Genomic DNA, 26066 nt, shown 5'->3' with positions numbered 1-26066 from the left:
GACCATAGGCTGAACTTGTCTTTAACCTGTCTCCTTTCTACTTCTTCATCGTTCTGAATCATTAAGAAAAGTTCCAGTTAATATTATGCTGCATACCTTGTTTCTGAGAGTAGAAAGCTTTCCATCAGGAATAGATCAAATACAACATTTTGGCATGAAGAAGGGATGCCTATGGCTGAATTTTTCTTCTCTAATCTGTTGGCTGGCACTGCTCCTATGAGTTGTTCTCCATCTTTGTATGATTGTAATAGTTCCTCCTTTTCCTGAAGCTCCACACTCTTCTTGGCTTTAGAATTCAGAAATACTGTGGTTTTGGTGGTCATCCCTTTTGAACCTGAGAAGGGAGGTAAAGAGTAAAAAACATCAGTGCCTAAATTAAAGACTGGCCAGATGAGTCCAATCTCTTATGACACTACCTCATTGGTTGGCATGAGTTTCTGTGTCACTGGAGAGAGATAAGATCTGTCGCGGATACAGGATTTTGAGTCACAGTTTTAAAGATTCTGGGCTCTGTGGTGAGCGGGAGTCTTAGGTCCGGTGCATGTCTGTGGACTAAGGTGGATTGTCATGGTTTACTCTCGAGTGTCAGGGGTGCTCTGGAAGCCCCTGAACTCTACTGCCCAGTTGCTTAGCTCTTCTAGGATGGGTTGAAGTTTCTAGTATTTCCCCAACACCGCTTACCATTTTGGAGATTTGAGCTAATCAATCATGTCTTCAGCTCTTCTCTTCTGCTTTTCCTTAGAGGATGAAGTGAGATATGTTTGAAAACTTCCTGGAAGATAGATAATCTGCTACTATCTCTTGCAACCTCTTACTCATCATCTACATGCAGTTTTCTTTGAGTCTGTATCTTCTTCCCTTTCGCCACCAGAATTTTTCTCAATAAGGTCAAGTTATTTTTTGTATTAGTTTCCTAATGCTGCTGTAACAAATCACCACAAACTGGGTGGCTTAAAGCGACACAAGTTTATTCTCCGACAGTTCTGTAGGCCAGAAGTCTGAAGTTACTTTCACTGGGCTAAAGTCAAGATGCTGGCAGGGCTTGCTCCTGAAGGCTCTAGGGGAGAATCTGTTTCTTTGCTTTTTCTAGCTCCTGGAGGCCACTTGGATTCCTTGCTCAGGGCCCCTCTCACATATCCCTCCAACCTCTTGCTTCCGTTGTCACGTCTCTCACCTCCTGTCTGTAGTCACATCTCCCTCTTTCTCCCTTTCATAAGGGCACTTGTGGTTACATTTGGAATTGACCTGGATTATCTATGATAATTTCCTCATCTTAAGATCCTTTACTTAATTGCATCTGCAAAGTTCCTTTTCCATATTAGGTAACACTCACAGTTTCCAGTGATTAGGTACTGGATACTTGGGGGACCATTTTTCGGCTTACCACAGCATAGATATCCTAACTTTCAAATCCATCGTCTTCTTTTCAGTCCCCATCCTAGCTCAGTTGACGTTTGGTGTACTGTCAGTTACTCCGGGAACGATTCCTCCTCTGACTTCAAGATATGGGTTATTTTATTTTGTTATTCTTGGGATATTTTTGTTGTCTGTCTCTCCTTCTAGAATGCAAGTCCCTGAGTAGAAACCTAGGCTATCTTGTTTGCTGCTCTATCCCCAATGCTTAGAATAGTCTTTACGCTATCAAATAATGAAAGACATTGATTAATACAAATTGGATGAACTTTCCCACTCCTAGTTCTGTCACCTCTCATGCTTACATTCCTTCGTTGGCCCTTCCTCTACCCATGTGGTCAAGATTGGTATTCCCAAGGACTTGGTCCTAGTCTGCTTTTCTCCTCATATTCCCGATAGATGCAGTTCCAGCCACATTCTGGAAGCTCTCAAGTCAGTACCTCAAGCCCAGACCTCTGATTTGAACTTCCAGATTTAATCTTTACCTGGATGTCCCACAAGCTTAGCAAATTCCCCACATTCCATCTTTGCCATTCACCAAGTATAACCAAAAAACTAACCTCCCTTCTTCTTATACTCTTTCTCTCAGTGAATGGCAAGTACCAGGATTTGGTTAACAGCCACTGCAGGAAGACAGGGAGTTCTCCCCGACTTCATGCTTTCCCTCTACTCACTCTTCCCCCACCTCTCCAGCCGATCATGAAGTTTTGTCAACCCATCTCCTGAACATGTCCTGTTATCTGTTTACTTCCCATTGCCCTGGTTCAAGTTCTCATCCACTCCCATGAGTAGGAGGTAAACGAACTTACCAAACTGTTTCTCTTGACTTCTCTTGAATGTGGCGGAAGAACACGTTCTTAAACTTCCTGGATGTGTACCAGACCTCCTGATCATTGCCAGCCATGCTTCCAGTCTCTGCTGAGTGGGCAGAGGGTATGATTTGCATACCACCTGATGGGTCCCCATGGCAGATTAGGCCAGGGATGGGTGCTTGACCCAAGGGTGGCTCTGTCTACAGGCTTGATCAGCCAATGTATGACTTGGGTGGCTGGTTGTGAAATACAAGCTGAGTAAAATTCCTCTTCTGGAGTTTCAGAGTAGAGAAGCTCAGGGACTAGGATTGTTGTACTGCTGAACAGAAGGGTCTGCAGGAATGTGGGCATGAGCAAGCCGAAGTTATGAGAAAGCAGATACTGAGTAAAGAGGAGACAGTAAGGAGAGAACAGGGAAAGAAAGAAGCTGAGGCTCTGTGAGTAGGGTACTGCCTCAGTTTCTGTGGTTCTTTTTTTTTTTTTAATTTACCATTTGTATTTAATAGAATTAAAACAATTCATATTGGCCCATTGCTTTATTTTTCCAGTTTTACTGAGATATAATTGACATACAGCCCTGAATCTTGAAGGCGTACAGCATGGTGATTTGACTTACTTACATTGTGAAGTGATTACCACAATAAGTTTAGTGAAATTCCATCAGCTCACATGGATACAGAATTAAAGAAATAGACCAAATTTTTTTTCTTGTGATAACTCTTAGGAGTTAACTCTCTTAACAACTTTCATACATAGCATACAGCAGTGTTGATTGTATTTATTGTGCTGTAGATTATATCCTTTCTGTGGCTCTTTAAGAGGACTTCTTAAGGCCTGGCCCTGCTGTGATTCCTCTTGTCAGATTTCCATAAGTCGCTGCATTATTATAAGCAAACAAACAAAACAAACCTAGTCTAAGTGAACCCCTGCCTCCTTCGATAAATTGACCAAAGAGTTATGTGATCCAGTAAGCCCTTACAATGTTATGATGGGACATCTGGAAGAAAGCAGCACTGTACCCAAGAGCAGCAATATGTAGTCCGAATCCTATGTTAATTCCACTTCCTTTTAAAGCATTAGCTTAGGAAAAAAGATTATATCACGATTTCCTTTGGGAGTGGGAGAATATTACAAGCTACAATATTACAAGTTAAAAATCAGTCTTTATTTAAAAACAAATCGGTCCTTAAACATAATTTTAGAAAGGAAAAGTAATTGATGCTACAAATACTGTATGAAAATGACTATAGTAAGTTACACAACATTGTCTGATACTCATCAACAGTGGGATAATCAAACCACATTTTTAGATAATGTGTTTCTAGATAGCTGCCTTTTGACCTGCCAGCTGCTGGGACCAGAGGGATTACTGAGGGCTCCAGGAGTCTTTAATCACATGACCACATACATTAGGCTTTCTGATGAGTCCCGCTTATGTCTCTTTCTCTTGACATTACGTGACCCCCACCTTTTACTTTGGCAGGAAGTGAGAGCACACCTTTCTTTAATAAAATCCTCCAAATACCCTCTCTCCAAGTCTTCAGCAATCTTTATGTGATCTGGTATTTCCTCTGGAATATAGTACCTCATGTGTCTTGGTGCCTCAGCCAACACTTTAGTTTTAACACCCTGTAGTATATGGTAGATTTTCGTTTGCTTGTTTGAAATTGTAACATCAGAAATGTGTTGTCTGGATGAAGTCCCTATACATCCTATACACTTATGACCACGTGGCTATACTCAGGTAAGATGGGCTCCAAAAGAGCAAAGCCCCAGGGTGTCTGGACAGCCCTGGTTTCTGAAGGGAACCAGTGGCTTCTCTCCATCTGAGCTCAGCAGGCCCTGAAACTCGGAACCTTTCCCACTGGTGGCCCAGGAGAAGGATCAGCAATCCTGGGACACGGGCCATTCAGCTTTATAGTGGCCTGGAGCAGGGAGGAAGGAACACAGGGTGCCCAGACACACGAGTGGGTGATCTTGTCTATGTTGTATGAAGACGTGAATGTCCTGCAGGGCTACTAGGGGGACTTTTGAGCTTAGCATGCTTGAGGACTGGAAAGGCTGGAGTAGAGGCCAGATAGCTCTGAGCACTCAGGAGCCAGAAGGGCTGACTCTGGATCAGGGTAGGAAGCAGGGGAGGACACTGTTGTAGGGAAAAAAGTCACATTTCCTGAGGTCCTTCACAATGTGGACCCCAGTGTCTTGTCAGTCTCATGTCCTTCACTCCCCTCCCCTTTACTCCACACAAAACCACTCGCTATTTCTAAATATGCCATACCCTTCTACACTTTTATTTTTCACCTAGTTTAAGTCTAATATTCTGTGAGGCCTTCCTGCCAATTTCACCATCTGGCTGCTGTACCATTTTTCACATGTCTCAGCTTCAGCTCTCATAGCACTGTGTCATAATGCTTTGTGAACTTGCCTCTCCCTGCTCCCTGAGACAGTGAGTGTCTCTCAGACAAGGACTGCCTTATTCATTTTTGTACTCCCACCACCTACCATTGTGCTTCAGTTTTGGAGGAACTTCTGTTAGCTTTCAATTGATGTGTAACAAATCACCACAAACTTAGCAATTTGAAGCAACACACATTTATTATTTCACAGCGTTTGCAATTAGAGGTCTGGGCATGGTGTGGCTGGATTCTCTGATCAGTCTCACTGAGCAGAACTCAGGGTGTTAACCAGGCCTGTGGTTCTCATCTGGGGCTCAGGATCTTCTAGGCTCACCAGTTGTTGACACCAATTGTTTATCTCCTTGAAGCTATAGGACTGATGACCCCATTTTCCTGTTAGCTGCTGGCCAAGAACTACTGTCAGCTCCTAGAGGTTGCCCACAGTTTCTTGCCTTGTGGCCCCACTGGGCAGTTCACAGCATTGATGTTTGCTTCCTTCCAGGCTAGCTGGAGCACATCTCTTTGATTTCCTCCTCCATAGGCAGCCAGAGAGAACTCTTTGCTTTTAAAGGGTTCACCCATTTAGATCAGGCCCACCCTGGATAATTATCCTTTTGCCAGGTAATGTAACATAATTACAGCAGGGATATTTCATTCTGTCCTCAAAGTGGGCAGAATTCAAGGGTGATGGTTCATGGGGATCATCCTAGAATTTTGTCTACCACAGGACTCAATGAATATTTATAAAATCAAATAAGATGTGTTCCAGAAATTTATAAATTAGAAACACAACTATTCAATTGTAAGATTTTTTTTCTATTGTCACTGTGGAAGGCTTTTAAAGTTCATTCTTTATTTGTGTTGGTTAAAGATGCTTTTTGTGCTTTATGTGAAATAATATAAGGCCCCCACAGTGAGCCCAGGTAGTATTAAAAATTTGCGGTGGATAGCAAGACCTGGTCTGACAGCTGGCTGACTGTGTGACCTTAGGCTAAGTTTCTGAATGTCACATTCCTCTGCATGTATAAAATGAGGGAGGTGGGACTAGACAATGTCTAAGTTTGGCAGATCTAAAATCCTATAATTTCTAAGACTAATTCATACTGATAAAATTAAAATCTAGGCAAGTGACTCATAATATCCAAATTCATTGAAATAGTTAACAAAAGCATTTCATTATGGATGAAATTGCAGTGATGTGATATTAGGAGAAAAAGGCAGTTTTGTTTTTAAATGAATCCATATCTCTATTGGCTAAACCTGACTAGATATAAATAAGAGTATGCAACTATATTTTTAATACTTTACATAAAATGGTGAAGAATATTTTGTCTTTAGATGACACATCTGTTCAGTTCTGGTAAGACATGAATTTCCCCAAGATATTAAAACCTTATAAAACTACTGTCTTAAAATAAGCTGAATTAATTCTACTGATGATAACTGAAGAACTATCAAAGATAGTACTCAGATATTACAAATCAATTCAGTGACTACGTGTGAAACATACTGAGATTCTTAGATACATTTGGGGGTTTAAGTCTTTTGTTTTTCTCAGATAAAGCTCCTTCAGTTAGGATAATTATTCTCTTCTACCACCCCCCCCAAAAAAAAAGAGAGCTCTAATTTTAAACAGGTATTATTAAATTCCCCTGAAATAGACTTCATACAGATATATTTGTTAAAACATCCCTTTATTGACTGTGTGCTGCTATTTACAGTTCACATTTCACTTTATCTACCAAGTGGAAGAACATTTATTCTTTCATTAAAAAGTTAAGCCCTTAGGGCAGCAGCAGGGACACAGAGCCTTCTTCGTACAAATGGCTCTGTCCAGTGAATGTGAAATGCTTCCATATTAGTACAAAAGAGAAAAATAAATAAAACAAGTGGATTTCTCCTGCCCTCCATCATCCCCTCCCTGCCAATACACTCCTCTTATTTTATAAAATGCCAACAGGTAAACAGTTCTCACTGTTTTGTTATTGGTACTTCCATTAATAAGAAAAGGAATGCCACCATTTATTTGGTAATGTTGTGTTCAGAACCTCCATAGAGCTGTATGAAAGTGACAAAAGGAGTATGAGACCACGGTCATTTCCTTAGGAAAACGCGTTCTGGACAGAGAGGGTAGAAAGTCATGAGGGCGTTTATCAGCCTCCCCCAACTTGCTGCTCAAGTTTCTGGAGCTGTTTTTCAAGTTTTGAGATGTTTACTCGATGCATCATCAGAAACTCGCCATTCAAATGAAAGACGGGGATATCAAATTTATACTTTTCATACCAAGCAGAGTTCTCTGGAAGTGTGATGTCCACCTCCTGTAAAATAAACTGAAACAGAGACAGATTAAAGCTCTATATTTCAGAGAACACAGAACAGTGCGATGGCTATAGTGAAAAAGCAACCCCCAGACTGGTTCTAATGCTGAGAGATTTTTACTGTTGTTTGTTTATTTGAGGTCCAAAGTCATCTAATGACCCTGATTTCATTATATTCCCTAATTCCTGATTTTGCTGCTTTTCTGTGGCACTTGTCACATTCAGCTTCCTGGCACTACTTAGTTTTCAATGAAATAAACTACGTCCCATCTGGGAAGGTGCCTAAGAATCAATACAGACATGTTTCGGCTGGAAGAATGGGAAAGGTGTCATGGTTTGCTACAGGAAAACACTTCCATGGAAATGATAAAATGAGATAAAAGGAACAGGGACAAAAGTTTAAAGAAAGCACGGATATTGCACCTGCTGGTTAACTTTGACTCATTCTAAGAGTCAGAGTAAGAAAACCAGTACTGCTCTGAGAAAAAACACTTAGGTGTAATGAGTTTTATGGAGATTAGCACTAAAATCTCTCTCTGTAGAATAGAAAGAAAATTTAAATGAAAAATCATTTAATCTCTTTTCCTAAAGAAAAGATCTGGGCAGATACTTTATAGCACACACACCATCCATTCCATATACATAAAGCCACACTGTAGTATATTACCCTGTTTTTATAAGGCTCCAGTACTTCCTTGGCTTCATCACAAAGAGGGCATGGATCCTACAGGAAGAAAAAAGCCATTGAACCCAAAGAATGGCATTCAGCCTGACAAAAACCACAAGCAGCAGATTATACTTACTTTTAAAGGACTATTTTCTACCAGGTTAATTACACTGTTTTATTCCCAAAGCCAAACACTGCCATAGAACCTTATAAATAGCTAGTAGTTCATGGTAAGTGGGCTTTCAGCATTTTTCGGTTGTTGCGTTTTGATTTTTCTTGACAAATCTATCTAATAAATTTTGATGCTTATATTGTGTGCACAGAATACATTTAGATGCTTACATCTTTTATTCCTGGCTTCATCTTATTGATATCTGGGAAGATTATTTTTCAGTGATCTGTAGTGCTAGGGCTCTGTCCTTCCTAGGTCGGGAGCATCCTCCTGGCCTGGCTGACATCACCAGAATGGCTTAAAGTCTGTTTTGACTGGGAGCCACTGAGCTTTGCCAGCCTGTTTTCTCTAATTAGTCCACAGGAATACACCCATTGGGATGGAGTTAGTGATCGCCCCATCTTTAAAAAGGGAAAAGTCTCTTTACTTTGGGTGATGACTGTACCAACTCCTTAATGTTTTTGTCTGTTTTCTCATTACGAGTGTCAGCAATAGGTTTCCCAGACAAACTCTCCACCTTAGAAGCACGCAAATTTTAGTGACAATTGTGTGCATCCTAATCATCTCGTGGAGAAGTCTGCCGAGAATGCTGTGGATCATCGGCAGATTTTAAAGGCTTCTCAGGCCTTGACTCTATAAGCGGGGACTACTATAGATTCTCTTGTATGAGTGTAAAATAGATTCAACATTACTGATGCTTGTCTAAAATATGCTCTTTAACATGATCTTTAACATGACAGGAAAAGATAAGCTGTTAGAGAGGTCCTTCCTCCAGTAACTCACCTTATTTTGAAATAAGGACCCAAATCATCAAAAGATAGGTTTCCTTTATAAAGGTCTTTCTGGCCCTGTTTTCTTGCTTCAGAGAGTTAGGCTCATTTATGTTATTATTAGCAGTGTCAACAAAAACATAATAGATAGTCTGTGACGTTTTAAGATTACCATGTTGAAATTTTCTGAGAAAGTTTCAAAAAGTCAAGAGAGGATCTTAAAAGCAAAAGCAAAACAAGAACGAGCTAAATTGCAGAAGTACCAAATTTGGCACTTTTTGCTTTTATAATAAAAAACTTTAGTAGAGCATGCATCAGGTTTTTAATTTTATTTATTTATTTATTTGTTTGTTTGTTTCTTTTAAAACCAGGGGACCATGGAAGCCTGTGTAAATTATCACGTGTGTATGTATTTTTATTAGGAAAGTTTCATCAAATTTTAAAGAAATATATGAGCTGAAAAATAACAAGACCTAGCAGTCTGGAACATTTGTACATCCTTGTCTAGGATTTTCCATGATGCTAATAAAGCACTTACTTACTCTGTTGCTGAATTGTAGTGGACATTTGTTGGGTTGGCTGTCAACCACCCACTCCCCTTTCTTACAAGCAAAAATGCTGTGATTTTGCCTCAGGAACTGCTCGCAGCATGTGGCTGACTCTATCCCTGAACAAAGAGGGTGGAGCACCTGATTTAGGCCGAGGCATCCAGCACATCCTATCCCTTCCACTTACAAATGGATCAGGGATCAGCCAATCAGAACCAATGGGTAGTGTGAAGCTTTTTCTGTAGATACCCGAAATATGAGATCTGGGGCTTGGGATCTCTGCAGTTATCCATCTGAAGAGCTAGAGTGAGCACAGATTTAGCACACAGGATGTGATGCTGAAGAGACTGAAGCTAATATAAGTACGTTTTAGAATCAAGCTACTCCTGAAACCAGACCAACCCATAAAATCCTTTTTTTGTTGAAGGCACTCTGGGAAGTACTCTTTCTATTATTTGTAACTGAAAGAGACCTGATACTGTACTTTTTCTTTCAGTGGATTGTGAACTCCTGGAGCTAAGAGTAATATTTTATTATATGTCTAATGACACAAATGAAGGGTTCGGTACAAGTTTTAAGCTGAATGGAAGATTAGTGGGGTTCTTTTGGCAAATGTTTTTGGCTAACTTGGCTGTTGTCCAAACTGAAAAACAGTGCAGAATAGTTAGGTTAAGTGAGCACCACTAGCCTTAAGGGATTATTTTAGTTTTGTGGTTGATTTTCACAAGGATTTCTCATATGATGAAATATGAACAGAGGCTGAAATATTTTTGTTCCATAATTTCCAATAGTGCAGTATATGCAGTATATGAAAAGTAGTTTAGCTTAACTATTCTCAATGAGAAATTAATTTTTAAAAGATTATTAGATAACTGTCAGATATATTCAGATTGCTTAAATGCCTGAAATCTGGAGACCCTTTTTATGTGAATTGCAGTATCATTCACTAAAGTTAATTCTGTGGTCCTGCACTTTATTTCTTTTTTGATTATAAATCACACAAAGCAATGTTAACTAGCAAAAGGAAATCAATAATGTCTGTATTATAAATTTTAGAGGAAAAAGCTCTTAAAAAATTTAAACCAGCTTTATGGCTTATAACTAGTGTTAGAGGTAAGAAAGTAAGTACAGTCAGTCCTCATTATTTGTGGATTCTGTATTTGCGAATTCACTTATTTGCTAAAACTTACTTGTAACCCCAAAATCAGTACTCAAGCTTTCACAGTCATTCACAGACATGCAGGTGCACAGACCAGTGAAAAACCTGAGTTGCCCAGAGTGCACATTCCTGGCAGAGGTGGGACAACACAATGCTATGCCTTCTTGTTCCAGCTCTCATTCTGTAAATAAGTGTCCTTTTCATGATCTATTTAGTGCCATGCTTTGCTTTTCACATTTTTGTCCTTTTTGTTGGTGATTTTGACATTTAAAATGGCCCAAGTAAGTGCTGAAGTGCTGTCTAGTGTTTTCTAAGCACAAAAAGGCTGTGATGGGCCTCATGGAGAAAATATTGTGTTAGATGAGATTTGTTCATGCATAAGTCACTAAGCTTTGTTCAGGTGTAAGTTACAGTGCTGTTGGCTGTGAGTTCAATGTTAATGAACCAACAATATATATTAAATAAGGCACTTTTAAACAGAAACACACATAAAACAAGGTTATGTATTGATCAGTTGGCAAAAATGTTGTGACCAGAGCTCATAGGAATCTAATTCTATATTTCCCTTAGGAGCAGTGGTTCAGTACTCGTTAAGTCAGTGTTTCTGGTGATTTTATAAAACACAACTATCACAAAAAACAAGAATTGACTACATTTCTAAGTGATATATTTGTAAACATCTGATAATTCTTTTCTTTCAATGTGGGGGTAGGACAACTAGTAAAAATATTAATTTATCCTTTAGTAATTGTGAGACAGTGAGGTATCTGGGTGGGATAAGAGTTATCACTGTTGTAACTAGAACTGGAAAACTGATCAGGCTTGCAGAAAGTTTATACCATTGCTTTCCTTCCCTATTTTCCCCCTCCCTTAAATGTAAAACTTTTCTTCACCCAGCATTTTAATACTTTACTCTGTACCTTTGTGAATAAGGTCAGCACAGGCAGAGCAGTCTTGGAGGCAGAGAGATTTCTCAAGAGGAGTCGAAAGGAGTATCTGGCAAGCTGCATGCTATTTCCTTGAAACCAGAGCATCTTAATTCTGTGAAAAGGAAAACAGGCTAGTAAACTTCTGTGCCTTAGACTTTGGTCTTTAGAATCAAACAGTAAGCTGCAAGTCTGTGATGGAATTTGAAGACTTCAGAATTGCTTCTTGGAGTCCAGGAGTGTCAGGCCCAGATGTTTGGGAAGTCTCCATGATGCCTCAATATTCACTGTATTCCAAGTAAAACAGAATTTAGAATGTGAAAAATCCAAATGTATGGACTAGCTGTGTGTCTAATTGGTTTCTGTAAGCAAATTTCACCGGCAGATTTTGCCAGTATCCTGATGATCCCCTAAAATGTAGAGGTTTCCTGAGATGTTTTTTATTCCCAGAGACAGCTTATCTTATTGGCAAGCATTCAACAATGCCCAGCTACCTCTACAGTCAAGGAAACAATAAGTAAGCTGCACAAGTCTCCAGCTGAAGGCTAAGGCTATTACTTCTGAGATCTATGCCCCTCTGCTATAAGAGGTGGGGAAACACAGAGCTGTACTCAGAGGAACTTATAGGCAAGAATTAGGCTGAGTTAACTTGTCAGAAACAAAAATCTGCTCAACCCTTTAAGAAGTATTTTAGTGGGGAGGGTATAGCTCAGTGGTAGAGTGCATGCCTAGCATGCACGAGGTCCTGGGTTCAATCCCCAGTACCTCCACCAAAAGAAATAAATAGATAAACCTAATATTTTTTTTAAAGTAAGAAGTATTTTAAAAGAAGATTGCCATCATTTAAAAAAATACACACAAATGTACTAGTGTTTCTACTGGAGTTATTCCAATAAGAACAGCTTGGTAATAGCAGCATGTCAAATACTAGGCTTTGAAGTTCTCTCATCCTGTTACTTCGCTCAACATAAGACAACCTACTTATTCCTAGTTATTCTCCTGAACCTCCAGCTTTGTACTTTAAACTACTATGCTAATTTCACTTTAAAAACACATATGTACTGTTGACTTTATCACTTAACAATATTTCCAGCATGAATTCATTCCTGGGATCTTCATTTCTTCTCTTCACTCTTTCTCCAACTTCATCTGTTAGTTCCCCCTCCCTTATGCTGGCAGGTTGCAGTGCAGATTCTTTTTCTGTTCCTTGAATACCCAAAGATCATTTCTTCATCAGGTTCTCTGCACTTGCCATCCCTCTGCGTGAAGAGCTCTTAAGTAACATCTCATTTGGCCTGGGCTCATGTCACCTCCTTAGAGATGCCTTAGTGACTACCCTATCAATGTTGGCTAGCCCACCATTCTTCTTCCTCATATCTTGCCACAGTTTTCTTTTATCCTTCACTATCCAAAATTATTTCTTTACCTATATGTCCCCTCTACTACAACAAGAGCTCCATAGGATCAGATACCTGTTCATCCCATATCCCTGAGCCTCTACAGTTAATTTGGTACATAGTAGGTGTTCAAATAGTTGTTTGAACAATTAATACTATTGGAGTGAGCCTTTCTCTCCCTCTTTACTCTCTCATCTAACCCTGATCAGACACTCAGTGTGCACAGCAGTCATTCTTTGGGCAGATCTCATATCATAAGCAAAGGTCAGTGCTCCTCAAGGTGTCCATGAAATGCAGGCCAGGGTGCTGCAGTCCTTCACCACCACCTCGAATTGTCTCCTGCTCTGCTTCATAGAGCATGACTGTATTAATTATGTGCTAATCTCTACTGGTGACGAGGCTTCTCAGTGTAAGATCAGACTTAAACTCATTTCAAACAGAATGATATGACTTTAGAGAAAAGCACTAAACCCATATCAAACTAGAATAAAGAAGACAAGGCAAAAAGATTGGATTCTGATTGGTGAAAACAATAATCTTTCCTTCTCTCTTAAACCCTTAGCCTTCCATCTCTCCCCAGATCTCCCTGCTAACTAAATGGTCCTGCTAATACGTCAGAAAGGAGTGTGATGAGAATTTTGTACAGACCCAGCATTTTTCTAAGGTGGAAAGTGGATCTAAACAATTTCACAATATGTTATACTACTCTCAACTAAGTGTTAAGCCCTGGTACACACATTTTCCATAAATTCAGCAGAATCAAATCTCCAGTAGGTGAATGCGGTTGGAGACAACAGTTTCTAGACATGGTTCTGTCTACACAGGATATAAATGAAGTGGGAAAATAGAATGTTAGCCATGTTATGCTAGGTAGAAATTTCTGAATCGTTGGTTTTAGGAAGGCCTTATGCCAACAGCGGCATGCCCTCCTAAGGTATGAAGTTAAAGAAGCTATACTATATGAAGGAGAAAGAAAAATTTTTAAATCAGTTTTGATATAGTAAAGGCAGGAAGATAGCCTTTGGAAATGAGAAGGCTCAGGCCACCTAAGGCAGTGACCTGAGACTACAACCAGGACAGTGAACTGCAGCTATGTGCTTTCGGTGGTAGAATTGAAGATTTATTGATGTCTGGCTGGTAAGGAAAGGAAAACTTATTGCTTTTACCTGGCTGAGTTGAGACTGAGGTGTTAAAGCTTTTGTTAAAGAAAAAAAAATTCACATTCACAATGGAAATCTGTTTCAGTATTTCCAACATGACAAAACACAGCATGTGGTCTTGGCTGCACCTAAGACAAATAAAACCTGTCATAGTAAACAGAGTTGCTGTTCATTTCAGATTTGCTATAATATTTGTTCAACCAACCCACAAAGCTAAGTAAAGTCTTCACTGAGCCACAACCACTCTGTTTAACAAACTCTTTTCCACTGTTAGTTTCCATTTTTACTTTTTAAATATATATTTAATCACTTAAACATGGCATGTTTGTTTACTGAGAAATGCATTAGTATTATGCAATTTTACTACCTGCATATTTTCCAAAAGCCCTAAGGCACATGCGGTTTACCACATTGTTAAATTAACGTATTTCTATGTAAGCACTGTATTTTGAAATTGTATTAGACTCTGTTAAAAAGAAAAAAAAAGCTCCCTATACTTCTCCTAGGCAGAAATAAGATATTAAGGCTAAAGTTCTGAACACTGGAGTTCACTTAGTTCTAGAAATAAAAATGAAAATGAAAAATGATACACTCCAATTGGAATTCTATAATATTCTTCTTAGAATGTTTTATTAACTCTGTAAACCCTAACACCATTGCTGTCAATGTCACATTCACCCAGTCATGCATTCTTGAAGTAAAATCTTAATATTGACTACTCTGTCAATGTGACATTTTCATTAGTTCTATTATTTTTGAACAATATCTCAGCACTATAAAAAATATCCTGAAAGGCTATCTCTGTCTATTAGCTCATGACTGGGGGAGGACAACACCTTTTTGATTATGTCATTGAATTTAGTCATGAAATATGTGTCCTTCCTAGACACATAGACACAATTTTATCCTTTGTATTTTGTTATATGCCTCTGTGATATGAGCAAAAAGAGCTGTGTTCATAATATCAAAGAAGCACAATTGGGTCACCTTTGTCACAGACCAAAAAAAAAAAAAAAAGGCATAAGACTGGATTTAGAATGTGCCTAAAACAAATTCCACAGCCTAACAATAAAGATGGTGACTCCTGCTGTTTCAAGTCCACTGCCGCTCAGAGGCACGATCACCCCGAAAGAGAAAGGGAATGCTGGCTTTTCAACAAAACTGAGGCTGACTTCAGTGCTCTTTACAGCAGAATCAGATACAACATGGGGGAGGACTGATTGGACCAATTCAGTCTTCCTTGAAGCAAGATGAGGAAGATAACTTAACTTTATAGCATTTTCCCTGCAAAGCACTGAAGGGCAGACCATTAAAGCAACTGATTATAGAACAGAAAGAAGCCAGGGTTGTTGGAACCTTTAATAAGGATTATTCATTTCTTGCATGAGGAGCTGCCCAGGCTATGGGTGCACATCACTTATGCAGGGCTACTGGATTCTTCAAATGCAGTGTCTGATTAGAAGGGAAACAACATTGTTCTTGCTTGAGTAGAGAAACTGACCTTCATTGACCAGAATTTTTATTCATACAAAGAATCCTTTGGCACACTGAATCTCCAAGCTTACATGATCCCTCATCAGCAAGCTGCAGTGTTGTTGGTTCATGTGCAAAATCAAAAAGTCTATAAGCTGAGGCACCACCTTCGTTATTAACAGGTAACGTTGGAGCTTCTTCACAAGAGTATAATGTAAACTGAATTTTGAGCTGACATTAACCAAACACTACTACTGTAGCTCTTGCTGAACCTGTGTTCCAGAAAGAGGCTCAGGGCTTCCGTTCAATCATTTATGCCATGTGAGATGTTAAGTGCTGCATTTCACATTCATTACCATCAAAGTATAACATTCCTATTTTTACCCAATGGCTAGAAACACGTGTGCGTGTGAATGCGCACGCACACACACAGACCCCTCTGTTGGGAACAAAACCCATTATTTTAGATTACTGAAAGTTTACATAATGGGGTGAGGTTGCTCTTAGGGGACTCTGGGTCCCTGAGCTCTATCTAATCCAGGGAAACAGGGACAAATGATGCCTTCCCAGTGATCTTAGGTGCTTTTGATCAGTTAGTTGCGTCCAAACCTCGCTCCCTCCCAAACAAGTGGGAGTCCAGCCTGGGATCTTGAGTGTGAGTGTGGAGCCAAGAGTGACAAGGAGAGGAGTGTATAGGGACACAACCACAGCTGCACATTAAGCAGATACTTTAAGGTGTCAATTCCAAGGGGCTAAACAGGGTTAGAATGAGGCTATAGAAGAGAAACAGGGAGTGGGGGGTAAAGGCCCAACCTGGAATGGGGCCCTCATTCCCTGTTCACAGAAATAGGGAATTGCAAAACTGAAAAATATTTCGAACAGAAATAGCTGAAAACTTCAAATTGTGAATGTTACTTGAATAGGAATTCCTGAGAAAGGGTATCACTGATAAAAGACTCAACAAATTTAGCTTCTGCTAAGACAAAATCTAGACCAGCAAATACCTCAGCATCAGGTATTGGCTTAGCTTACTCAGGCTTCACACAGTTACAGAACAGGGCACTAAAACTCAGTTTGCAAGGAGTTGAGGTTTCCCCTTGATGGGTCTTGAATGAAGGTCACTTCCCCTCCTCTTACTCCTTCCCAATACTTGCCTTTATATTTGCAAAGAAGGGAAAATTCAGTACCATTGTTATTTTACCAATGATAACTTCAACACATGTTTGTCAAAACAGAAGCTGCCTAGACAATGGTAAAGTTGGATTTTATTAATAATCTTTAAAGACAAAACTTGCTCCAAAGTATTTTTGAATAAATTGTGTAGAGAGGTCAAAGTAAATTTAAATGAACATAACTCCCACTAATTCATCGGTCAGGGAACTAAGCACAAATGTTATGATTCTTCATTTAAAGCTCTAAAGGTAGCTTTTCTTATGGAGTTTCAGTTAGAATCCAGCATGTTTGAATGCCAAGGTGCATTTCTGTGTAAGGATTTCATAAATACCCCAAAGACAGGAAACTCCACCAGCTAGTTCTCTGATGGTAGGCAGTTCCTCATCTCTTTAAACCTCAGTTTCATCAACTGTAAAATGGAAATACTACCCCTGTCCTGGTCTTCGATTTTATAGAGACCAGGAGAAACTGTACCCATAGTTTTGTTATAAAACTTTGGATATCAGATGTCTTCCTGATCAGAGAAGGGGAAATCACATGCAGAAGAAACACCATGGTAATAGCTCATGAAGTCAAAAGACCCCAAATAAGTAAAGTAGTTTTATGTGTAGGAGTCCAAAATGCTAGGCCATTTTAAGAGGACCACAGTTCACACAGAGATCCCAGCAGAAGGGTAAAGGTCCTCGCTCATCACGAACTCGCTTCTCTAGCTCCTCAATCATAACTGGGAAGCCATGGCATCAGAAAAGACCCAGCAGGGAAATGGGGAAGGTGACATTAGAGTGGCTAGGCACTCAACTTGCAACGGTTTGAGCATCTGAGATGGAAAAATGTCTTTAAAAAGGAATGTAATTTTCTTTTGTACTGATAGATCCATTTAAAAAATGATTTTTAATGACAGACCCTTGTCACCCTGGCATTTTCCTCCACTTCAGAAGCACCGCTGTGTTTGCTGAGGCCTATAGCAAGCTGACAAACGTGAAGTGGAAGAGGGGAGGAATCTTCAGTGTAAGCAACAGTTTAAGAGTCTTGGACCTTAGCAGTTACACTTTCCAGATCATTCCTTCAGAGGAGTCTGTTTGGTAATGGGGTTGGTTTCCAGAAAGATGTTCAGCTGAGAAAAATACAGATGCTAATCAAGAACAGTAATATACTGTTACTGTATACTCCCTCTAGCACCCAGGGGTCCAAAGGGGATTGTGGACGAATTCTATTAACACAATGAGCCTTGTGTACACTGCACCCCTCCCCTCATCTTCAACCCTGAAGACACTGACTCAGCACCTGGCCTGAAGCCAGAGAGGCATATTCTGAATTCAGAGCGTACAACAATGTTCAGTACAATTACGACATAATGGCTGCAAAGCTGTTCCTGAAAGCCAAGAAAACCTGAATAATGTGGTTGGGTTATACCATACATGAGGGCTTAATAGAGTTTAAAAACCAATTTGAAAATTCCCTCATCCCATAAAGATGGCATTAAGATGAGGGCAAAATCATTTGAGTTCAAGGGATGGGAACAAAGTGCATAAGGAATTATGCAAACTCCTTTCCATATTATCTTTCTTAACCAAAATGACCCATTCGCTTTGAAGGTATCTCTGATACTTAATACTGACCCAGAAAGAAGGCAATTTCATTAAAACATCTTAGTCTTATTGTACCCAGCTAGTAATGCCAGTTTCCTTGCTATCTAAAAAGCACAAAATTTCATTTCCAAAAACAACTGCAATTCACAATCCGTCTACCCAGGCAGTCTTTCATTTGTCACCAATACTCCACCATTTCCAATTCATCTTGCCAAAGAGACGAAGTTACCCACATGACTATAAAAGACCTGAAAGATGTTTTATTCATTATTAGTCATTTTGTAGCAAATGACTTTGGAACAGCATTTCCTTGGACTTGTGACATCAACACCTTAATGTTAGGAACTGTCTTGAAATCAGGCTCCAGCAACCCTCAGTTATGTGAGATTCTGCAATTCTCTGAATCCTATTCTGTTACTTGACAACTGTCATTGATAGAATATCTTAATATAATGGAATTTGGAAGTGACTTTGGAGATTCCCTTGATGGATAAACTATTTAACCAAAGCCTTTCATGTGGCATTTTTTTAATTTTAACTTTTTTTATATTTTCTCTTTGAATAATGCCTATTTTATACATAATGAGACCAATATAGAATTCTCAGAAGTAGAAGGGCTCTCCAAGTTCAACCCTCTTTTTCCCAAAAAAGTCTCAAAAGCTTTATACATTAATCCTCAGAGTATTTAATAACAGATACCATATTTTGTTTAAGGTTTAATTTAAGGATGGAGAGAATGAGGAAAGTCTCAGCTTCAGATGGCAGAATTCTTTTACTATGAGAACAAGATTCTGATCTCTAAATCTAAGATACAGATTAACTTCATTTTTGAACCTGGAGAAACAGGGCTGAATTTAGATCTTTTTTTTTCTTTTTTTCCAGTTTTGTGTCCTAAGCTGCTTCAGCTGACTGAATTTCTATTAAATAACAGTATCCTTTCTCTTGGAAGATTGGAAGAACTACATGTTTTAAGAAGCAAGGAGTTAAGATTAAATTATTTAATTTTGTTTATGCCCTTCCTCCTGACTAAACTAGAAGCCATTTTCCCATTATTTCATGATTAATATGAGAAAGTACAGGAACAATGAGAGGAAGTTCATGTGTTTCCAGTAGTAACATTCTGGTTTCTGCTAGAATCCTACTGGCAATGGAAGCAGCATATACCACATGCCTGCCCCATTGCAATACAAAAAGCTGTCGACTTTGAATGCTTTTGGAATGTTAGTAAAGTAGAAAAGATGAATGTAGCTTTCTTTCAATATTATTTGGGTAACCTAGTGAACAAACATAAGTCCTCTATCCTTAAGGCAGGGCCAAAGCAAGATATTAGTGGCCTAAGTAAGCTAATACTGTGGTACACCTTCAAATGGATACTTCTCAGATATTCACTCAACAAGTATTTGGGTGAGAAGTTGGGCATGGCAGGCCTGGATGGAGAGTGGAGACAGGGCTGGTGGGGCCTTTCACTTTGCATATTTCATTCAATATAACAAAGACCCTGCCACTGACCAGGCTAGATCACCTTGGAAGGCATTGTTGTGACCATCTGCAGATGCTCACATCTGCTCTTCCCTACTCCAAGCTATTTATCAAAGTGTTAGTAACTGTGGCATTTGTAACTGCATCTGGTGAAAGTTTTCTGTTTTATTTATTATTTTCTCTAACTTGTTGCTTTCCCAGTGATGCTCTCACACTCCTTATAGATCCAGGCTCCCTTCAGGGACACCATCTTTTCATTTCTATACCATGTACTGAGTGTTTGCAGCGGGCCAGGCATCATGCCAGGTACTAGAAGTATGAAAGTGATTAAGATACTTTCCCTCCCCTCAAGGAACTCACACCTTGGGTAGGGAAAGATTTACAAACAATACAATACTACAATGATGAAGTCTATAGCAGTAAAATGTTTGTTATTAGGTATTACTGGTAAAATGTGCTGAAATCCTTGGAGATGGATACTTTATGAAAATAGAAGGTATTTTGAGTTTTGCCTCTATCTCTGGAAACCTTATCTTAGGTAAGGGTTTGACTGAGAGAGATGTAAAGAGGGTAATGTTTTCATGCCTCCAGTTCCCTGTGGCTGTAACTGAGATGGGGAAGTAGGGATGTGGGATAATATCTATATGAAACATAGCCAAAACCTTTCATTTTGCATATTCTTCCTCAAATAATTTTGTCCCTCCACCTTGCTATGTGATACTAGGGGAAGGATGAAGGAAGCTTACCTAGTCCCTGCTACCTGTGTAGCTACACATCTCTGGATCCAGATGGTTTCTCCCCTTCAAAATTATTGCAAACAAGATTAAAACTGCATGCAGGAACTATTCCAGCTGGCTTTTGGCTTCCTCTGATGTACACTCCTTGAATAAAGCAGTGGCAAAATTAGATTTAATATAAGGAACATAAAAAACCTTACTACTTGTACCAGATCACCTCATGGTCCTGCTCCATGTGAAACCCTGAGCCCTGGCATTAGAGTAACTGAATGCATTGGCCAGGTGACATATGCACACGTTATGAAATACAAAAGCCTTAATAACAACAACAACAACAAAAACACCTTATTTTGAAGGCATACCTCCACACTGCCTCTGGGTACTTAAGAGTACGAAAGAATCAGGCATCTGAAATAAAACAGAAATACAGTCCAATAAATTCCCGAGTTGGAAAATCCTCATTACCTTACCTGCCATCAGTCCATCTAAAGAAAACCACACAGCCACATTTTCCTCTGGTGAAGGAGACGAAAAAAATATTGATCCTTCCTTGGCAGGCAGCTACGACTGATCACAATAAGCTTCAAGAAAGAAAACTCTGGGGAGCCTCCTTGTCTAAAACACCAGCCCCCCCCCCCCCCACCTTAATTTTCACAACAGGACCTTTCTGGCTGGTTCCAGGCACTTCCTCAGCAGAAGAGGACCCAGGTTATTAGGCTACATTTCACACAGAACCATGATTAGTTCTGCCTTATCCTCAATATTTATATAACCTCTCAGTATTTCCAGGGTACACTGCTTTTCCCAGGTGTTTTAAATATCAGTGTATACAGCTCCAAATATTGGTAGAGAACCTCATATGCATTTTCATAAGGTATTCCTGACATAATTAGTAAATGGGAAGTCTGTGGCCTCCAACAACCACATCATTGTTCACCGTGTTGCCCACACTGACACATGACTCTAGTGGTTGGTTAACCAAGGCAACGTGTAGTTACGTGAGCCCAGGTTATGTGTAGGGACAAAACAAATCCTAGACATTATTCCTCTCCTGGAGGAGCTGAGCATCTCGGGGTCAAGCTGGACCACAGTGTGGATTTTAAGTGCTCTAAAATATAAAGTAGTATATAAGATACTTTCTGTTAAGAAACAAGAATAAAGATCAGCCAGGCCGAAAAAAAAAAAAACCAAACCCCAAAACTTGTTCTTTAACAGATCAGACTTACAAACAGGCACTTGCCTATTCACTTAGTAACAATTTAGTTGGGACTTTTGTAATCCTGGACTTATTAAAAAATTGTGTGAGCGGTATTTGTCAGGGGTGACTGACATGCCTAAGTATTTGTTGAGAACTGTACAGTCTCTGAATTACTCTCTCACAGTTTAGCACCCAGAGGGCCACTTTTGCCCAATAAAGCAGAGAGGAGGCCCAGAGAGCTAAGGACTCACAATGTTCCCTACTGCACCCCTGATTAAACCTTTTCACCCCCAATTAAAGGTTAACATAGCTCCTGAAAAGTATTTATTTAAAAAGGCAGTCATCTCAGCGGGCTGCCAATTGAGATTATATTGCCTCTTCATAGAACTCAGATCTGAAACAGGGTTATCTGTGAATCAGGGAAGAACCATGAAGTTGTGATGTTTTCTGTTTTCTCTTAAAAGGCTGCCTTTTCTTACCCGTTATTTTGTTCACTTCCTCTGAGAGTGAACACACACACACACGCACAAATGCTTATAATCGGCCCCCGGAGGTTCACAGATTTATGGCTCCCGGTTCAATTAAATTTCATCTAACGACAATCCAAGTCGGCCGCGTGCGGCACAGCGCCGGGCTCCGGTGTCTCTTCTCCAGCCCGCGTGCGGGCTCCGAGCGGGGCGCCGCGAGCGCCCACCTGCCGGTGCAGGGCCCACAGCACCCACCTGAGCCTCCGCCGTCTGTGTAGCCGCTTCCGCCCCGCACTTCCGCCGGAGCAGCCCGCTGCCCCCGCCCCGTGCCCCGCACTTCCGCCCCCACCCGCCGCCCCTGGGGCTGGTCTCTAGATCTCCGATTCGAGCAGATCGTCCCTTTGAAGGGTGACCGCGCCTGGGCTGTTACGCGTGAAAAGAGAGAGACAAAAACCAGGACCGCACTGTTAAAAAAAAAAAAAAAGCCACGGAAATGTGACCCGGTGTGTTTGGGGACTGTTTAATAAGGAGCATCAGGCGTGGGAGCCAGCGTCCTGAGAATGTGCCATCCAGGCCATTTTAACTCCTTCCTGCAGGCATTAATTCATTCAATATTTCCTGCCCTCCTCCTCCTACTCCTCTGGGTCCCACCTATGGGGAACACGATGATGTACGAAACTGGCAGCTGTACCCTCCCCAAACTTAAAGTTGTATAGACAAGTCAAACATTAGGAAATTACCGTTAAATAAGTCATGCGTTCCCTGGGCTAAGTGCTTTGAAAGGGAAGCAATATGGAGCTATGAAAAAAATCTGTGTTCTAGGTGAAGAGAGAGCTTTTAGGCTGGGATGTGTAGGGCAAGTGGGGCAGGGATTGAGCTCTCCAGACTCAGGAAAGGTGGGACTGGAGGGAGCTGGAGAGTGGGCAAAGCAAAGGGAAGTCACTAGCCTGGCTGAGGCCTTAAGGGAATTGGGGGTTTGGTGAGGGGGAAGAGGTGGTGGAAACAAGCTGTAGCTGGTAGGCAGGAGCTAGACCCTGCAGGGCTCTTCAGGTTTGTGCTCAGGACCACTGGAGGAATTTTTGTTTTCCTCTGTTTTTGTTTGTGTGTGGGAAGCAGGTTAAATTGATCGCCTTTTCATTCTAAAAGGATCACTCAGCTTTGGGAAGGAGATGAGGAGGGGAGGGGGCAGATGAGAGCAGAGTACAAGCAGGGAAGGCAGGAGGCCGCTAAGTAGTCTGAGGTGAGGTGTGGTGGCTTGAATGGTGTTACTGTAAATAGTGAGAAAATGGTGGATAATAATAAGAGTAATATCCAAAGCTAACATTTATTGATGGCTCACCATCAGCTGCATACTCATTAACTTGTTTGGTCCTGAGGACAATCCTACTAACTATTAGTGCCATTTTACAGATGAAGAAATGGAAGCTTAGTAACTTACCCTAGTTCTCAGAGCTAGAAAATGTCAGAGTTGAGATTCAATCTCATGCTGTCTGGTGCTAGCATCCATGAGCTTACCACTATGTACTCAGTATGTATTCAGTGATTTAAAAGAAGTTATGAAACAGGCTAAGATCAGGGATGAATCCCCTAAACAAACCACAAAGGTTATATGATAACTTCAGAGGACACATCTAGAAGGTAGGGTTTTTAAATTCTTAATTTATCACTTCAGCATTTGCTGATAACAAAAGAGGGGATTTTGTGACTGTCAGCAGACTACCTATGATTATTTTTGAGTTGATATACTCTGATAAAACTTAATTTTTCTGAAGAAAAGTAAGAAGAAAAAAAAATCACAAAGTATACTCCACCTAACAGTTGCCGATTTGTTTTCTTTAAAGAAGTTATCTTGGGTCTACTTATAAATGCCTTGGTGGAACATGCATAACTCACATTTTGTGGAGTGATAGAAAAGCTTCCTGGAAATGCAACTCCAAGTCAGCTTCCAAATCTTATTTCTTCTTGGAGAACAGAAATAAATTGGATTTATGAAACCTGATTTCATCTACTGAATAAGAAGAATGACTCCATCAAAGGCCAGAAGTGAAGGCTTTTAGCATTGGTTACGAGTTAAGTTCTCCAAGAAGTCAAAAATTCACAGATTTCCAAAATTTGTATTTAATTAGTAAGAATTTCTTGGATTATTCTGGTGATGGCCCAAGACTTTGTACCTTCTCTTATTGTTCTATTTGAGGGTAGAGGTCCTGTAAAATAGCTGGGAATCCCTGAGAACTAACTGCAGTCGATGCCCAGTCACTCTGGGGGAGCTTGGCTGAATGCCACAAGTGCAGAGGACCAGTTTACCTCTAGGTGTGGGCCTCATAGTGCTAAGCATATGTGCTCAAGCTTGGGAAAATGTCTAAAGTCTGGCCAGGAAAAATTATTGTCTGCAAAATAAAAAAAAAACCTGCCAAAGCAAAATTAATAAACATTTGTTAAATAGTTACAAGCTGTAGTACTGTGTCACCTTCATTAATTGCTGGATTTAATGTCCATTACAATTTCATTACATTTGAGAACAGTTTTTAGATGAGATACTCTTACTGAGTGAAAGTTCTTAAAATATGTGTGATGAGTGTTGAGAAATCACAGCATATTTTAATTATTTTACCCAAATAATTTCAAAAGCAAAATCATAAAATCCTGAATGGCAAAATCATTAAGGGTGGGATATATATATTTTTTTGCATGTTTCTGTGATCTGAAAGTAGGAATGTTCAAAGAACATGGAAGATCTTAGTGTAGGTATGGGTCTCGTGCAGTTTTGTTCCCTCAGAATGAGTTTGTCATAGGCATTTGACCTACATCTTGTCCTCTAGGTTTGGACTCCAATTCTAAGCTATGTCCTGGGAATCTGGATAGGACTCGTGCAAGAATCTCTGTGTTTTGGAATGTCTGTATAGAACTTACCGAATTGAGTTTATCTTTTAGATCTCAAGGCCCTAACAGTTCTGTGGTCAGTCCAGAGATAGAAGTCAGCCCTAGAGAAAGCCTGTTGGTATAGCCTGATCTACAACTCCTGAGTTAACTCCAAGGGTATTTAGAAAACATATTGCCTGTTCTTTCAGAGATGACCTGCAGCCAGGCTTCCCCTCAAGGCCTTCTAAGGGCTAGACATGTGGTGGGGAATGAGGCATCTTTACTCCCATCGGCCTGGCTTTGCCTCTGGGAGAGCAGGAGCAAAGAAACGGCTTTTGATGTCAATGCTTTCCCTAGAGGATACTTCCGAAAAATAATGTGTGTCCTGATGGTCAGTGACTGTCATGCCAACTCTGTTTTACAGTCACCTGGCTCTGTGCTGCCCCTCAAGAAACATGCAATCTAAACTTTGACTTGGAGGGACAGCCCCAATAATTGTCCCAGCTGGGTGATGTGATCATGATGGTGGAGGTATTTAGAAACCGGATAGGTTTCCTTCCCTGGTCTTTACAGTGAGCTTATTTGTTTATCTCATGAGTGTCTTATCCTCAGTACTGCAAACTCTGCAGGAAATCATCTGTAGGGGCCAGATACTCTTATGTTTAAGGTCATGGAGAAAAACAGTGGCAGCCTCCCAAAGAAAAGACAGGCCTCTGGGTCTGGATGTGATGGGTCATGGGGATCACTGTTGACTCCCCCAGGCCAGCCATTACGGGAAACAGAATTATAACCCTGTCTTACCAGGGGAGACTAGACCTCAGAAGCCTGATTTCTGTATTCCTCTTGACATTTAAAAAACTCTGCCCTTGTGCCAGACATTCAGAGGAGAGTGAAGAAAATTTTAGAAGGAGAAAAATGTTTATTTGTTTTAAGGCTTGCTCAGTAATCCACTTATGCCATTTACATTAGTTAAAGAACCTTTCCATGTAAACATCATTAATTATGTAGTATAAGAGCCAAATAAAAATGCTAAAAAATAAAAGTAATTGTAGAATGAATTAGTATAGCTTGAGTGCACATCTGTTATACAGAGACTGGAGACTCTTACATCTTATAGAGGGAGGTGGATTCGTGATTTTCTATTGTTTGAGCTGCTAGGATGGAACCAAAAGAAATGACATTTTACATATGGATACCAAAGCTATTAAAGTTTAAACCCATACTGACAATGAAATTACAGTTTTCCCAGGACCTTGACTCATGCCCCCTCTCTATATCTGTCTTGAAAAGACTGTGGGAAGAGATGTGGTTCGAGTGTCCAGTGGATTTCTCCAGGTTTGCTGGAGCAGGACA

General features: G+C 40.2%; 2 protein-coding genes across 15 annotated transcripts in view; one reads left to right on the top strand and one right to left on the bottom strand.

The window, feature by feature from the left end:
* The window catches only part of MEGF10 (multiple EGF like domains 10), a 366325-nt gene that overhangs the window by 6484 nt on the left and 333775 nt on the right, over positions 1 to 26066 (top strand). The gene's annotated exons all lie outside the window — the stretch shown is intronic.
* C3H5orf63 (chromosome 3 C5orf63 homolog) lies at positions 6297 to 22160 on the bottom strand. Of its 6 annotated transcripts, none has more exons than XM_072957570.1 (6): positions 22110 to 22156; positions 20552 to 20597; positions 20199 to 20333; positions 11176 to 11296; positions 7607 to 7663; positions 6297 to 6951 (listed from the first exon to the last, which is right to left on the bottom strand). In XM_072957570.1, the coding sequence occupies exons 4-6, from the start codon at positions 11287 to 11289 to the stop codon at positions 6775 to 6777; spliced, it is 348 nt and encodes a 115-aa protein (XP_072813671.1). In that variant the 5' UTR covers positions 11290 to 11296; positions 20199 to 20333; positions 20552 to 20597; positions 22110 to 22156; the 3' UTR covers positions 6297 to 6774. The 6 variants fall into 6 exon arrangements, with proteins under 6 accessions (XP_072813671.1, XP_031528972.1, XP_072813677.1 ...); XM_031673112.2 differs by having other exon boundaries at positions 21867 to 22114; XM_072957576.1 differs by having other exon boundaries at positions 6297 to 6939; positions 21867 to 22114.

Source organism: Vicugna pacos, chromosome 3, assembly GCF_048564905.1.
Source record: "Vicugna pacos chromosome 3, VicPac4, whole genome shotgun sequence".
Taxonomy (NCBI): domain Eukaryota; kingdom Metazoa; phylum Chordata; class Mammalia; order Artiodactyla; family Camelidae; genus Vicugna; species Vicugna pacos.
The sequence above is the reverse complement of the archived record's forward strand: the minus strand, read 5'-3'. Positions and strand labels throughout refer to the sequence as shown.